This window comes from Theropithecus gelada, chromosome 8 (assembly GCF_003255815.1).
Source record: "Theropithecus gelada isolate Dixy chromosome 8, Tgel_1.0, whole genome shotgun sequence".
In the NCBI taxonomy this organism is placed as follows: Eukaryota; Metazoa; Chordata; class Mammalia; order Primates; family Cercopithecidae; genus Theropithecus; species Theropithecus gelada.
Genome location: NC_037676.1, coordinates 115,113,149 through 115,129,898, shown reverse-complemented (window position 1 = coordinate 115,129,898; position 16,750 = coordinate 115,113,149). Strand labels below are relative to the sequence as shown.

Genomic DNA, 16,750 nt, shown 5'->3' with positions numbered 1-16,750 from the left:
TATTGAATTATTGCTATACATAATTCTAAGGCTTTTTCCAGCATTGGCAATTACTTAATAAAATAGTTGTGTACGCAAAAATTTTGAGTAATTTAAAACTGTTAAGTGGTGAATTTTGACAATTTAAAAGTCCGTGTTTCATACACACCAATTTAAAATATTACCAATATCAGTATTTCAAATCGTTTATATTAAAATAAAATGGTGAATGCAATATATGACATAACTTTATGGTAATGGATGACTTTATTACCTTAAAAAGGAAATCAGTGTTATTTCTTTATAGTTCCACTGTATGTATCAAGCACATCTAACTAAGTTTAGATGCATTTAAACTTTCTGTAAGCATGAGATATATCCCCTTTTAATTCTACACAATTTTGAATATTCTACGTAAATCTATTTTATACTAACAGACTAAACTTTTGTTTGGGAAATAATAACAAAAATTTTGAAGTAATTATTACTTATGCAACTTAATGTTCAGATTCCACACTTTTTCAAAGTGATGTTTTTGAAAGTTAAAACCAAAATTTTATGTTTCCCCTGCTTTGAAATTGCTCTTCATTCTTGTCACTGCTTGAAATGTGACTTTTGCATGGCAAAAATTATAATCATATTCCATTTGTGAAATGTATCTTTTTATTATTGCTAATTTGATTTTAGTCCTATTGAATTCATTCTTTATTTATTATTTCGTCTGATAAATGTTTCTCGAGCATCTACTATGTGCCAGGCAATGTTCTAGGAGCTAGGGATTCATCAGTGAAATCAATATACAAAAATTTTAGCCTTCAGGAAGCTTGCATCCCAGTATGGTGTGGAAAGAATATGAACACACTATATAAGTAAAACATAAGAACTGTTTAGTAAAATACCTGGTTGGAATACATATCTGGTTAGATTATGATTATTAAATAAATTCTGAGGTTTAATGCTTTATTTCAGCCTTAAACACTGTCCTGCATTTAGGTTAAGGGAATACTACAGAATCATCATCACTGTTGGTGGGAAGTATAGCTCTTATGCTAAATATTTTAAGATTGGAACTGCTAGAAAACCCTGGGTCTAGACATTACCAAAGACCAGTTCTAATTCCAAAATTTGGTCTGGAACTGTGTTTATCCCCCGAAGTCTTCAAGAAAGTGGGTGTCTGGATTTGGTCTGCAGGTCTTGAGTGATTAGAGAAGCAGCCTAAGCCTCCTACGCCTGTTCATAAGGATTATCTCAGATTTATTGACTCAAATTCAAGAGATTATTTGAGATTAATCATAATGAATCTGATGGAATATGATAATTTAATCCATCCCTTTAGTAAAGGTAGGCATGCTCAGACATGTGACATAGTATAAATTCCATTATTTCTCATAAATTTATCTTATAATTACCAACATATGTTTATAGTTAATAGTTTCTTTTATTAAAATTAAACCTGAAAGTTGGGAAATTATGATGAGTTTATAAAAATATTTAAGTATTAGTTTTTACTCTGACTTCACATTCCTCTCAAAAATAAAAGGCTCAATTAAACTCTCTAGGCGAATAATATGGATCAAGTTTCATAGTAATGAGCACATGAGCTCATCGTGATGTATGTATGAAACTGTGCATCACAAATGTACAGTTTACCATGAGTTCAATTACTGTATTTTAATAGTGCAAGCATAGTTATTACTTAACTATGCGATTAAAAATTATTATCAAATATTAACTGACTAAATATTGCAGTCTGATTTATATAACCAGTGTGAACTTCGTAGATTCTGATCTATGAAATAGGTTATTCACAAAATAACTTGGATAAATACTGAATAGAAGCTTTCTGATTCATGCTTAAAAACATATTAAAATATTTAAAATAATTTGATAATCATCATACCTTATTTACTTTTGGCTCTTTCAAAATACAATAATCATTTAGTACTTCTGAATTTCTACATCAAATTCATATATGATGACTCAACCTGGAAGAATTAGGGGCGGAAATGGGCTTTTCTGTTTGCCTATGCATGAGGGGCTCCAGGTTTGACTTCCTTTCTTCCTTTTTGAATTTAAGGCAGAAAGCAGAATTATTAGTGCTACTAATCACCTTCCTACAGCAGAAGAGGAAAAAAAAAAAACAAAGAAAGGCAGAGTATTCTCAAACCATATTGACATTGCTTTTATTTACTCTTTCAGAATGGTTAAAATATCCCTATGCATTTTTATCTAAAATAGCTAATTAAACATTGGTAACAGAATTTTGAAATGTTGAGAAGAAAAATGTATAAAAACATATACCACTCATTGGCTTTAGAAAATATTCAGAAGTTTTCCAACCGGGATCTGACTATGATTCCTAATTAGTAGCTGCAACTCCAAAATTCAATAATTTTTGTTGTTGCTGTTGTTGCTGTTAAGGACTTTAGTTGTCAAGGTCCTTTTAAATATACCCCCATTCTATTTTATGCTTCTTTTATAAAGTTACTTTTTTCATTATATAAGTATTATGAACCACTAAGACCAACCTTAAAAAAAAAAGTAAAATGAAAAAGCAAACCCTAGTTTGACACTTTGAATACATACTTTTAAATTATTAAAAAATCTTTAATTAGAATAAAAATGTGGTAATATTATATGCACATGCACATATATACACACTATGGAATGCTTATGAGATATTTAGAAATTCCCAACCAATAGTTACAACTAGTGTGTATGAATTAAAGTTCCATGCTGTTTACTAATAGTTAATTTTCAACCACTTCTAAATTAAATAATTTGCTTAATTTTATTTAGTTCAGAATTGGTTAAACTACAACATTATGTAAAAATAGTAAAACTTATTAACTGATTTTTAAAAACTCAGTAAATTCTAAGGTACTTAGAGAGCTCACGACAAATGAGGTTAAGAAAGACATTGTCTTATAGTGGTTATTTTAGTGTCTCATTTTTCCCCATCATTTGTTTTCATTTTGGCTTTGATTTTAAATTCTCTTTTCTTCACTTGCTTGTCTTAAAATACAAAATTTTGATGTTTTTCCCAGAATTTCTGAAGAGATATGGCAGACTATTCAAAGCATACTTTTGAGAAAAGTGTGGTTACCTAGTTACCCATTCCATCAAAACCTGACACTTGCCAGGCATTTGTTGCTGAAATTCATCTGTAGATTTTTTTAGAAGATTGATTCAGGGCCACATAAAGGGTTTATTCTTTTACCTGCTCCCTTCAATGTATTACAGTTAAAATGTGGTGTATTTTGTGTGTATATCTATTCATAGAATGGTTGATACAAACAAACCAACAGATCTAGTGTGCTTCACAATTTACTGGCGTGTTTGTGTTTTGCCTCTTCATGTTGATTATCCTTAAGGTAATAGAAGAGAATATGACTGATTAAACTTATCAGAAAAAATAAACAAAATTTAAAAAGAAAAAGTTAGCATCTAGTGCTACTGTGTCCCACAGGTTCTTCTACATTGACCCACACTACCTCCACTGGTGAGTTAGAGGAGCATAACAGGACTACCACTGGTGCTCTTGCTGTTGCTAGCACACCTGCAGATGTTACTGTATCCAGTGTTACAGCTGTCACCATCCATAGACTTTCCGAGGAACAGCGAGTGCAAGTTACAAGTCTCAGAAATTCAGGTCTGGACCCCAACACGTCCAAGGACGGGCTCTCTCCTCATCAAGCAGATACACAAAGTACCAGGAGAAGACCAAGACATGCTGAACAGATAGAAAGAACTAAAGAGCTTGCAGTTGTTACTCATAGAGGTATTGGATGTTATTTTACTTGTGCCCATTTAGTTACAGCCAAAGCTATATTTTGGTAATGATTCTAATTAGAGAATGAGTGGAAAGAGAGCCAAGATGTAGAAAGCAAAAGAAAAAGTTTGCAGTAGCTGAAAAATATGGATAGTAACACCGAAAACTGGAATAATTTGAAAGCATAGAAATTGAAATTTAAAAATAAATCAAAGTCAATGCAAATGTTGGAGAGGGAGGGGGAAAAATTTGAACAGACATAATTCATAAACAGGACAGTAAAAACAAATACCAAATACTTATTATTATTCCATACCAGTTATGATGTTCATGAAACAGGAAAATAAAGTAGTCAGTTTTGATTAATAAGTGCATATTTACCCATAGATGATTTATTCCATGTAGTAATTTTTGGCATTTGCATGATATTTTTATGTTATGCAAATGTTAGTTAGTACTTGAGAATATGTACAGTTTGATTGGGAAACATAGAAATGCTATGTCTGGTGATCATTTTACATAGCTTATTCTTTGCCTGACCCGTATGATTGCATTGAAAGATTTCCATTTTGAAAAGGTAACAGCTATTCGTTGATATTATGGCTCCAAAATTTAAGTAGTCTTTAAGTGTCAAATTTATTTTTAGAGAAAAATGACATAAAACCACATCATACATTGGTAATTTTCTACTCAATTAATATAAGCCTACCTTTTACAAAACAAAGAAGTCTAGAAAACACATTTTTCTGTTTCTTGGTGGCAAGTGTCATAGAGAAGTTTAGGAAAAAAATTCAATGTAGTGTAAAAGAATAAAAGGTCTTTAATTATATCAATATATGTATCAGTAAGAACATTAATTGAACATATTTCATGTATAAAATATCTGCTACATTTCAAAGATATCAAAATATTTTCTCTAAACTGACTATGGTTTTTGTAGTGTGATTAGGAATGGTTTATACAGACCATGATTTAAGTAATGGGGAGCCATTCAATACTTAGAGCACAAGAAGGATAGAAATCAAGACATCTTTACATACATTAATTGAAAATTATACAAAAATATCTCAGAAGTTTGTTTCCATTAGAATTTGTACTGAAAGTACTTACTTTGATTCTCTTTAACGAGGCACATTCTAAAATGAATTTTTAACTGGTAATAGTCTTCTCAAAAAGATTAAATCAATATCACCTTGATTCCGTATTCACTTTCCTATTATAAATATTCATTCATAAGAATATAGGGACCGTGGTAAAATTTTGATTTGCACAATCAAGTAAACAGTTTTTGTCTTATTACTAGAAAATTTAAGTAGGTAAAATTATATTAAAATGTTAAAAACTATTTTTTCATTCTCTTTGGAAAACTTCACGAGCTAATATTGGTAGGCTACCTGGAAATTATTATTACCCATCATATAGAAGGAGGATAATTTCTGACATAAGTTTATCGTAAAACCAACTAATAATACTATTTCTGCTTTAGCCAAAGTTTGCCATCAAGTGGTGTGAGACACTTTGTGGTTAAAAATTAAAATTTTATATAACTTGGAAAAATAATTCAGACTGAAACTAGAAAAGGTGATAGTCAACTATTAAATTAAATTAAATAATTTTAAAATGGTTCCATATAAAATTTTTAAGTTTCTTCAAGTAAATTTTAATTAAGCATCAAGAGTAGTTCTTGGGTAGATTCCAAATCAGTGCTCAAACTTTCCCCGTTGTTATCATAAGCTCCTAGCGCTGTTTGAGAGATTGATACCTGTTTTACCTTTCCCCATATTCTTTACAAAATGGTGATTTTGAATTTAATATGCATTCAGTGGTGCCATGTACTTTGGAAATGTATTCCTCATTTATTTTTAAAATTAGATGTAAAACATTATATGGAACACATTTTTAATGTATTCATCATTGTTGACAGTGACTTAAATTGTTACACTTTTATCACCTATCTCTTTTAATTCAAATTGGTTCTTCTGTTTCTTCTTCTCACTACTATTTCAGTGATTTTGGTTTGCTACTTATCTATTACACTCTAGACACAATCTCTTAGTATTATGGGCAAAAATATCAGTGTTAACAGTAGAGGAAACCTATTATTCTATTGCTTAGGGTTTACTAAAGTTCTCAAAATATAGCTATGCCCTTAGTTATGAAACTATCTTCTAAGACTTGATTACCAGCAGGTCCAAATTTCTAAACTGGAAATGGCTGACATCAAGCCAGTATTATTTTGAAAATAATAATTTTGGCTCAGACACAATGACTAAAATCTTTACTCAGTACCAGATTCTGTTCTAGAGGAAATAAAGATAAATAATGCATGACCCGTTCCTGCAGGACACTGCAATAGAGTCGAGGACATAGAGAAACCCATTCTAGTTGTACAAGATAGATTTTGTAAAATGAATTCTGATCAAAGTACTAAAGAAGTTATAGTGTGTATGCAGAGAGTGAGCCTTTTAAGTTACTTTTTCAATAAGTTGGTAAACAACCCAAAACTATTTTTTTTAGATATTTCAGAAAAAAAAAATTGTACTCTTCTAATCTATTATCCACAATGTAGTTAAAATGAACTTTTATAAATAAAAATCCAGTCATCTAACTCGACTCTTTTAAAGCTTTCAGTGATTTCTCAATGCCTTTAAGAGTAAAGTAGAGACTTGGTGAGGACCCACAGAAAACTACATGATCTGGGTTTTTTCCATATTTCCAAATTCATCTCATGTAACTCTCACAATCACTCTATTATTTTGCAAAACACAATTTATTTTAATTAGTCAAACACTGTATTCTTTTCTCCCTAAAGGTACTCTGAGAAGCTAATCCTTGTTCCTTTTAACCACATAATTCTAATTTCCTTTCCAAGATTTAGCTTAAATTGTTACCTCTAGGAAGGTTAGGTATTCTTCTTATAACTTGCCATTGTTATAAAAGGCATTTGTAATCATCAGCCCTATAACTTTTCCTGTAATATTTAAACTGTCTGAGAACAAGGAATGGATGTGTTTTATTCATGCTGCATTTTCAGTACTTAGTACAGTTTCTGACCAATAGATATTTTTAAAAAATAGTTGTCAAACTAATGAATAAGTATTTACAATTTCACTTGCTAGAAAATTCACTTAAATTAAAGGCTTGAAATTACCTTCTTCAAAATAATGAAATCTCTACATATTTCAGTGTTAAAGGTAACTACATTTTGTCACAGTTATGCCAGTTTTTTAAAAATAAAGGCAACAATATCGTCATTAATCCATAATAATATATTGCTTTTATTGTATTAGTAGTTCAAAATTCACAAAATGGAACTGGATATAAAGGCTTTGCTTATAGCCCCTGAACAATTATAAGATCAAAATAATTTTATAATTAACCATTAGAAAATTATAAAGTCAAAAATGTCCTATGAAAAATATTCTAATGGATATTATTTTGCTAAAGTTAATTACAGTGTAAAACAGAAATATAAGAGATTACTATAGCATAGGTCCATTCGATGTCTGCAAGTTCATGCTATTTTGCAGTACATAATAATTTAATATTTTTAATTTTTTAATTCACATTACAGTTAAACTTTCAGTTTTAAAATGTCTTTTGATCATTAATGGTTCCCAATTTATCTATTTTTATACACTGGGGCGTATATTAATAATTGACATCAATATTATTATAAACACATAGAAAACATGGATTAGACACAGTATTTTGTACTTCATGTGTATAGAGTCAATCACTGTAACTATTTTATTTAAATAACAACTGTAAAATTAATGAATAATCTGGAAAAACTTGAAATATTTCTCAAATGTATTTTCAGTTCTTTATAGGGTACCATTCCAATTAATTTTCCTATTGTATTATAGTTAAAACATCAATAATTTAAATTATCTTAATTTTTTAAGGTTCTACTTTTTCTCAGTAACAGAAAATTATTTCCAGTCTCCTCCATTTGAAGATTCTTTGTACATTGAGATAAAAAGAAGCAAAAGAGAAAGAAAATAAATAATGTTGGTTTAGATCACTTAAAAATGCATATTAACACCACACCACACTTTGCTGTATATGTGTCCAATAGTCCTCAAAATGAGAATTTAATATTTATTGACTGAATTTTAGTCCACCTTTGCCAACTACTATGTGTGAGAGTTTGTTCAGGTCAAATGAACAATTATAGCTCAATTTTTATATTTGCAAAGTAGTTTTTGTAGTATCATAATATTACATCAGGGTTATTATAAGCATTAAACATAGTAATGATCGGAAGTGCCTTAAAGTCTTAGGTATTTTCTCCCAATGGAAAGATTAAAAAAAAAATGCTTACTATCAACTTTGAGTTTTGGTCAAAGAACTAGGCTGAGACTATACTTTGCTCCTTGTTAGCTTTATGATCTTGAGCAGTAAGTTCAATTCCCAAAGTCACAACTCTAGCTAAGAACACCTGCATCATAGGATGGTTGTTATTTTAATTTTATTCACAAAATACGTATTGACTCTTGTGATGTGCATGACATTGTACTGGATAGCAGGTATATGAGAATGAACAATACAATCTATGCCATAGAACAGTCTACATAACTTTAAATAAAAAGAATAATCACAAATTTATTATGAGAAACACTTGCATAGCAGCACTTTTAGAATGTTACTGAATTACAGTAGAGGGACTAACAACCTCTAAATATGAATCAAAGAGCGCTGCTCAGAGAATATTTGAACTAATTATTGAAAGATGAGGCCAGGCGTGGTGGCTCACGCCTGTAATCTCAACACTTTGGGAGGCCAGGGTGGGTGGATCACGAGGTCAGGAGATCGAGACCACCCTGGCTAACACGGTGAAACCCCATCTCTAATAAAAATACAAAAAAATTAGCTAGGTGTGGTGGCGGGCGCCTGTAGTCTCAGCTACTCGGGAGGCTGAGGCAGGATAATGGAGTGAACCCGGGAGGCAGAGCTTCCACTGAGCCGAGATCCGGCCACTGCACTTCAGCCTGGGCGACAGAGCGAGACTCCATCTCAAAAAAAAAAAAAAAAAAAGGAAGAAAAATGAATAAATATTTGAAACTAGTAGATTATATTTATGTTACTAAGACTCATTGAAAATGGTTTGAGTGGGTATTTAGGCAGAATAGCCTGTAACAAAAATAAATAAATTGTTTACATTTGAAGGAAGATACACATTAAGATAAGTAAGCTTAAAAATAATTGACTTTTTATTTACAAAATATCCAGATGTTTAAAATTAGATAACATATATCTAGTGACATTTGTAAATTCATCAGAATAATTTGCTGCCTTAGCTGTAAGATCTCTTTTGATATCATTTAATATTTAACTTAAAAATCTTTTTCAATAATCCCTAAACTCTAAAGCTTGATTTTATAAACTTAAGGAATTTACCTAACGTTGACTTGAAAATAGCAAAACCTATGTAATGATATGATTTTAGAAATGATAAGTAAATTTTCCTGTGTTTCCAGAATTATCTATTTTAGAATTAGATGGGAACTTACAGATCATCTAGTACAATATCATTATTTTGTAGAGAAAATTATGGCCTGGCAGAGACCGTATAAAAATCCAGTCTTAGACTAGTATTGATAGTCCTAGACTAGTATTGATTCATTCAAGATTCATTTAGTGTCTGATATGTGGTCTTTCACTAAGTGATGTTAAAGTTGAAATAACATAGATTATAAGCACAATTGGGTATCTTGTCTCAAGGAGTTATTTGTCATATTTTATTATGTTAAATAATAATTAAGATGTGTTTAATCCACTCTATTTTACTTTAGCATTGCTTTTCTTGGAGACTTTAGTAGAATTATATTTCTACTATTATTTTTTCAATATGTGGACAAGTTCTGTCAGCTGTTAAAGAACAGTCTTGATAGTTGCTGTTTTTAAGTACAAAATTTGGATATATTCTTCTGGGAATGTTTTCATATACACATATAATAATTATTAATTATTTTTATTGGACTTCCCAATGGGAATTTAACTTAGATAACTACAATATCTTACAGAATTAAATGTGTGTTATGGGGCTTTTATAGCCATTACTACTGTTTGTTTTGACATAGTATACTCAGTTATGCCACAGTACATTTAATGCTAATGACCATATCAGTGGAATATTACTTTGGTTAATAAAGTTACATGAAATTATGTTGAATTGAGATTGAATATGATATAGACTTTTCTCCTCCAAAACTAGAGCCTAAAAGAAACTCTAACAGTTTTTAAATAAGTACATTATTTATTATTCTTAAGTTTAAGGTAAGAACAGTTAATTCAGCATAAAACATTTATTTTAGGTGACCACTTTTAATCCAAAGAAGCAGCAATTTTTTATTATTACTATAATTTATATTGTTTTCAAGTAAGCTCATCTGAATATTTATAAGGCTCAACAAAAATAAGAAAACAGCAAACGATTATACACATTTAATATTCACATTAAATTGCCAGTTTATGTCAGAAGTTAAGATTACTATGTAACAAATTTGATTCAATAACTGGTGTAACACTCTTCTACCTCAAAAACTGCATTGTGTGAAAGCAGCAATTTTTAGGTGCCTATTACGTGCTCATCACTAATAGGCTATATTATTATGCATAAAATATATTTTAAGTGTTTTCAAGTGTTTGCAAGAAACTTACACTATTTTCAAATATTCTATTAAGACTTTTATAAAGTATAAATTTCTAAATCTAAAACATGTTGTTTTTAAAATCTTAATAAGCATTATAACAATGAGGGAGTTAGTTTATGAGTAGTCATGTAAATATATTTTTATGGATACTAATGTATGCTCAGCAAGTAATCAGTTATCAGGGTTTTATTGTACATCTTATCTTTCACTAAGCATGTGATGAATTCAAAAGTATGTTGTATAGTCTCTATTCCCAAAGGAAAAGTTTGGAGATTAGATTATAGAGAAAAATTATAGGTCAATTATAAGAGAAAGAATTACCACAAAACAAGTATGGCACGTGAGGAAGGATGAGGTAAAACTGGCTTCAAATGCTTGATATGTTGTTCTGTGTAAGAGAGATTAAATCTGTCCTCTGGCATAGGTTGTAAAATTTAGTGTATGGAACCATAAGACAGTGCAAAGCAGTTTATTATAAAGAAGACTGATCTAACATTCAGGTTTTTTTTTTTTTTTTCAAATATAAATTGTGTTCTACTGGAAGCAGTGAATTCCCAAAGTCATTCAAGCATAGATTGTAATGGACAAAGTGGGTATTTAAAAATGACTAAAGCATCAAAGAGTATCTTAATAATATGATTGTTACTGTCCCTTTTAATCCTAAAAGTCTATGACTCTATAGAGAGATATTATGTATTAATTAATGTATTTGCCATCACTTTATATTCCCTACTGGTGTTGAGCTGACATGTACTTATTTTAATGATTATTTATAGCCAATGTGAAAACAAACACAGAAGTGGCCAATGCTACCATCAAGGAATTTAGAGATTAGCAATGTACTTATCTCATTAAATGTGAAATCAGCCACATGTACATTTTTTTTTTTTTTTTCCTGGGCCCAATGCCCACATTTGTGCCTTAAGTTTGAAAGCTTCTTTATTTGGAGGTCCAGTCCTAGCTGTTCTTTTAAGCAGTGTTATTTCTAACAACAGATGACAGTGCTATTCTTACTCTCTTCACCACCACATTCTACTATTTATTTATTCACTCATTTTTCTATATTCTTTCTTTTTTCTTTCTGTTTTTCTTTTTTCTCTTTATTTCTTTTCACATTTTTCTGTTCCATATTCTTTTCTTTTAATTTTTTTTCTTTCTCAAAATATCCACTGAGTGCCAAGCTGTCTTCCAATTGCTGGGTATACAGTATTGAACAAAACTTAGTAGACCCTGCTTTATTGAACTTATATTCAAGTGAGGAAGAAAAAGACAATAGACAAGTAAATAATTGTCTGATGGTAAGATAGATGGATTCCTACCTTAGTTTGGATGGTAAGGAAAGGCCTCTTTGGGGAGTTAAAATTTAAACTGAGACTTAAATAACAGAAAGGAGACAGAGACGCTCTTGGAGTTATGCTTTGCAGTTTCTCAGAGAAGAAAGCACACCAGGAAAAGAAAACAGTTAGTTATAAAGAGCTTGAGTTGTAACTTGAGAAAAAGAAAACCCACTAATTCTGGTACTCAATGCGCCAGGAGGAGAGTAAGGTAGATGAGGTGGGAAATATAGGTAGGAAAAACACCGTTTGACTTTTAGGCCTTAAAAATGAGCTTTATTTTTATCTAAACCATTGGTGGACTTTAGCAGGGAACATGTATTACCAAATGTAATTTTTAAAGGAGTCACTTTAGCATGAATTTAAAGAAGAAATTTCAAGTGAATAGGTGCAATCAGACAAAACAGTAAGATATACAGAAATGCAAGTAACAGTTGATAGTTATGTGGAATATAGGTCTTATAGTATGCTTCTCAAATTTCATTGTGGACATGAATCATCTAGTAGTCTTGTTCAAATGCAGGTTGTGACTTGACGGAATTGGAGTTGGAGCTGAGATTTCGCATTTCTAACAGATCTCTAGGTTTGCTCACACATTAAGTAGCAAGAACTTAGACGAAGATGATCATCATGGAGAGAGAACAACATTTATCACACAGTCCCAACACTGTCTATTCCTCATAGGATTTTTGTTTTCCACTAGGATAAAAACAATGTTGACAGGCTATCTCGGATAATATAGTAAAAGCTAAACTTTAATTCCATAAGAGTGACTCAAATGGTGGGAAATTTATGACTGGAAGGGATATTTTAAGGCAGATGGATTTTCTGAATCAATATTAATGACAATAATTAGTTTTGGCAACCTTTAAGAATGGCTGAGCTATTGACATTCATTATGGTTTTACTGGAAAGATCAATAAAGGAATAGATGAATAAGAAAATCAATACCAAGTCAAATTTTAGCTCTAAATTTTAAATTTTACCCTAAATTCAATACTTTAAAATGGTTGTTTTTCAATGTATCAAATAACAAGAGAAAAAAACATCAGGGTTTAGTTTCTCTTTACTTACCATGTTTCAAATCCCTGAAAGGTTAATAGATGGAGGTAAAACAGTAAAAAATAAATAAATAAATAAATAAATTTTAAAAAAGAAGAAAATAAAATAAAGAGAAAAAAAAGAAAAGTATGCAAAAGTTGATTGCCGAATCAGAAATTCTCAGGAGTTAATCTTTAAGCATTGTTTTCTTATTTTATATATATGGTGAAATTATATTTGTCTGCTTGAATTCCCTGGTCTTTATTTATAAGACTAACTAATGTACTTATTTTAATAGCATCTTTAAAGCATAACTAATAATAGACTCTAGAATTTATAACTTTAAAAAAATTATCTGGTTTTATAGAATTCTTATAGAATTACTTAATTTTATTCATTTTATTTATTTATTTTGGATGTGAGAACTTTGACATTGGTAAAGTGAATGCATAAAATAGGGGAATATCAACATTTGGGGTGAAGAATTACATATAAATATTGATCATTGTATGCTTTATCAATATCTTGCCATACTTTTTGTTTACTTTTTCCATTGTTCTCTTGACTTTTCCCTAACTATGTTACTTAATGGAAAGTTGTGTTCAATGTTTATAACTATGGCTATTTAATAATTCATGTTCAGAAATGTACCAGTTTATGATTTAAATACATATTTATTGAATAGCATCCTTATTTTCTATCCATTACCTTATTTCATCACATTTTTGAAATTGTCAAAGCAATGTCATTCATAACAGTGAATACATTTTTATATTTTTAATTATTTTACGTTTTGTTAAATAAGTTGTCTTTAAGAAGAAAGAAGAGAAAAAATAAAATGTTAGAATTTACTTGTTAACAGGTTTATGCACTTTTAAAATGTATTAGATAAAAGTACTCAGAATGTCTGAGGACTTGAATGACAATATTAAACAATGAAAGTTTATTTTATTCACAAATGGCAAATCTGCAAGTAACCATTTTAACATTTTTATCCAATGCTACCCTTCAAGCCATGCTTTTGAGTTAGTCCTATGTAAAGATTTTAAGAATTTCTGATCTCAATGTTCTTATTTCCTTTGAGTAGTACTTTAAGGAAACCTTTTTTTTTTTTTTTTTTTTTTTTTTTTTTCCGATTTTCAACCACTTTGTTTTGTTCACCTGTAACCATTGATCAGATATCTTGTCAGCTTATTATCATATTAACACACGATTTCTCATTTTTAATAGAATGAGCAAATAAGGAAAGATAATAATATGTACTGAATTGATCAAAAGGGAAAGCTTAACTTTAAAGATCAGAGATGAAACAGTTTTGCGTGTAGCTGATTTCCCCAAATGGTTACCAGAGCTTGTTTTACCTGTGAATGAGATGGTCACAGTGAATGTGACGTATGTGACTTTTAAATCTTTTTCTTTGTTAAAATATTTTGAAGGGGCTAGACTTTCTATTTGTGCTCAAAGCTGATGCCAAAGCAGACTCCTCTGCCTTTTGGAATATGAAGAAATGGTCCTATGTAGAGACATTTTTATCTTGTTCAGAATTATTTCAGGGCATTTTCACCCACTTTTGCAACAAGCTGCTTTCCTTGCATGTAGTTTTCTAGAGCATATGGTTACCCTGCTGTGCACAGAGTGAAACCACACAACTAATCTTTACAATTTTAGGAAGAGCAGAACCTTCATATATGGCAAACAGCATGGTGTTAGGTTTAGGGTGCATTGCATAGGATATTTTTCTCTTCACAATTACATCATTTGTATTCTAAAGCATGGACTATTGCTTTTTACTGTTAATGCTTGATATTTCTTTATTTAAATTATTCTTCCAATGGTATTTTCTCATAATAGCAAATGAAACTAAAGTGACAGAAATTTATAGATTAATTTTATCCAGAGCCCAGAGATGTTAGAAATTTTTCATTGAGGAGGCTTATATTAAGGGAGGAAAAAAAAGCCTCATCAACTCTTCTGAACTTTCCCTTTAGAAACGAATGCAGCCAAAGATGATTTTACTAAAAGGACTAGATGATGATTTGAATTTCAACTGATTTGAAAAGCAGTTGGCTTTTGCTACACCTTTAAATTCATCTGTTCACACCTTTAAAACAAAGTATTATGAGGCTTCAGGCCATGGGGTTATACTTGGCACTATCATCAGATAAGTGATGTCTTCATTCAATATTAAATCCAGTTAATAAAGCTTTTATGCCTTATTAAGGTAAACATATTTAGGGTCAAATATTGTCAATTACTTAAAATTTTATATTAAAATGAATAAATTAGGATAAGGTACACTAATTGCATCTATTTACGGTTTTCTGAGACACATACTTGAGAGAGTTATGATTGAATATATGGAATTATGTTATCTATAGTCAGGTGGTATAGATGATAGTATTGAAGTTTTAGAGTCAAATGAATGACCATATTTATTAACATATTGATAACCTTGGGCAATTAATTTAGCTCTTCTCTGTTTCCACATCTTTTAAAAGAGGCAATAATTTTACATGGATATTTTGTGACTTCAATAAGACAGTACACATAGAGTGCCTAATGCTTTAGATGCATAGCCAGTAAGTGATATTGCCCCTTTCTGGATCATTTGCAGGAAGAAAATATACTCTGGCTATATAAAAATCCTGTAAGGTAAAGATAAATGTGAACAAATTTATTTAAAAAAGATTAGCACAGAGTTTTAAATGTCTTAGGTAGCTCATTTCCTTAGGAAAAAAGAATACATAGTTTAATGAAATATTGATATGGAATACTGGATACAAGTATATACAGTTTGATTTAACACTATTCATATTGCTCTCATGTATAAGTTATACAAAAGTAAAGTGTAACATTCAACTCATCTCAGATTTCTATTAACTCCATATTTTTTCTTGACAGTTTTACTTTTAATAAAATTACTCTTCAATTTCAATACAGCCAACTCATTTAAATTTCTGTTTATCTACTCTATATTTGTGAATCTCTATGTCTCTTACAGACATAATTGCTAGAAAACAGCACAGTTGTGTTGTCTAGATTTTCAAAACATTTTCTAAGAAAAAACTGAGCAACCAATGGTAGGATGATGAGCAACAGCCAACAGTAATTCTACCTAGATATTATCCTTTGAAGTACAATGGTGGTCATAAATTAAGAGATGATGTTGAATGCAGTATCTGAGATGTAGATTTCAATTACATCTCTAATAATTTCCATGTACCAGTGGTGTATTCATCAGAGTACATTTAGAAACAATAGAATGTTGCCTAATTTGAGGAAGTTTTACTTACAAAGGATTATTTCCAAATGAGTCAATGTAAAGAAACCACAAGGAACCATGTTGTAACCTATAGTAGCGGTAGCTGGGCTGTCATGATTCCCAACTTGTTGGGATAAAGAGAGTGAGATGTTGGACAAAGTCACTTATTGCAGCCTGGCATGAAAGGACAAATGCCCTTTAATTAGGAGTCCTAACAAACTCCAATAATTGCAATGGCAAGGAATCCTGTGGAATAAAAATTCTGATCTTACTTTCCTCCCTCCCTTCATCCTCCTGCTGGAATCCCCCAGAGGTTAAAGGAGTCTGTTGATAGAGTCTAGTGCTTCAAAAGTTTAAATGTTAAGAAGAATCACCTGGGGATCTTGTTAAACTGCAGATTCTAATTCAGTAGTTCTCAGTGGTGCGCTATATTCTGCTTTTCTAACAAGCTCCCAGGTGACGCCAATGCTTCTAATGCAATGCCACAATTTGTGTAGCAAGGATGTAGCCATTCAGATCAAACTTCTGGGCAGAGAACAAGGAGAATAGGGAGAATGGACCTGGAAAGGCAAATATAAAATATAGATGGGTATGATGAGTGTGTTGGCGTTTTGAATAGCCATGAAATTAGCGATAAAACACTGCATTAGATACAACCATCAGAACCCATCTATGTTTATTTTAAACAGAATCTAGGCACTGA

General features: G+C 30.7%; 1 protein-coding gene across 1 annotated transcript in view; it reads left to right on the top strand.

Annotated features, from left to right (window-relative positions):
• The window catches only part of CSMD3 (CUB and Sushi multiple domains 3), a 1,234,679-nt gene that overhangs the window by 484,504 nt on the left and 733,425 nt on the right, over positions 1 to 16,750 (top strand). The window contains exon 7 of the mRNA XM_025394338.1: positions 3,449 to 3,760. Within this exon, the coding sequence (XP_025250123.1) occupies positions 3,449 to 3,760 (312 nt within the window). The remainder of the gene's footprint in view (positions 1 to 3,448; positions 3,761 to 16,750) is intronic.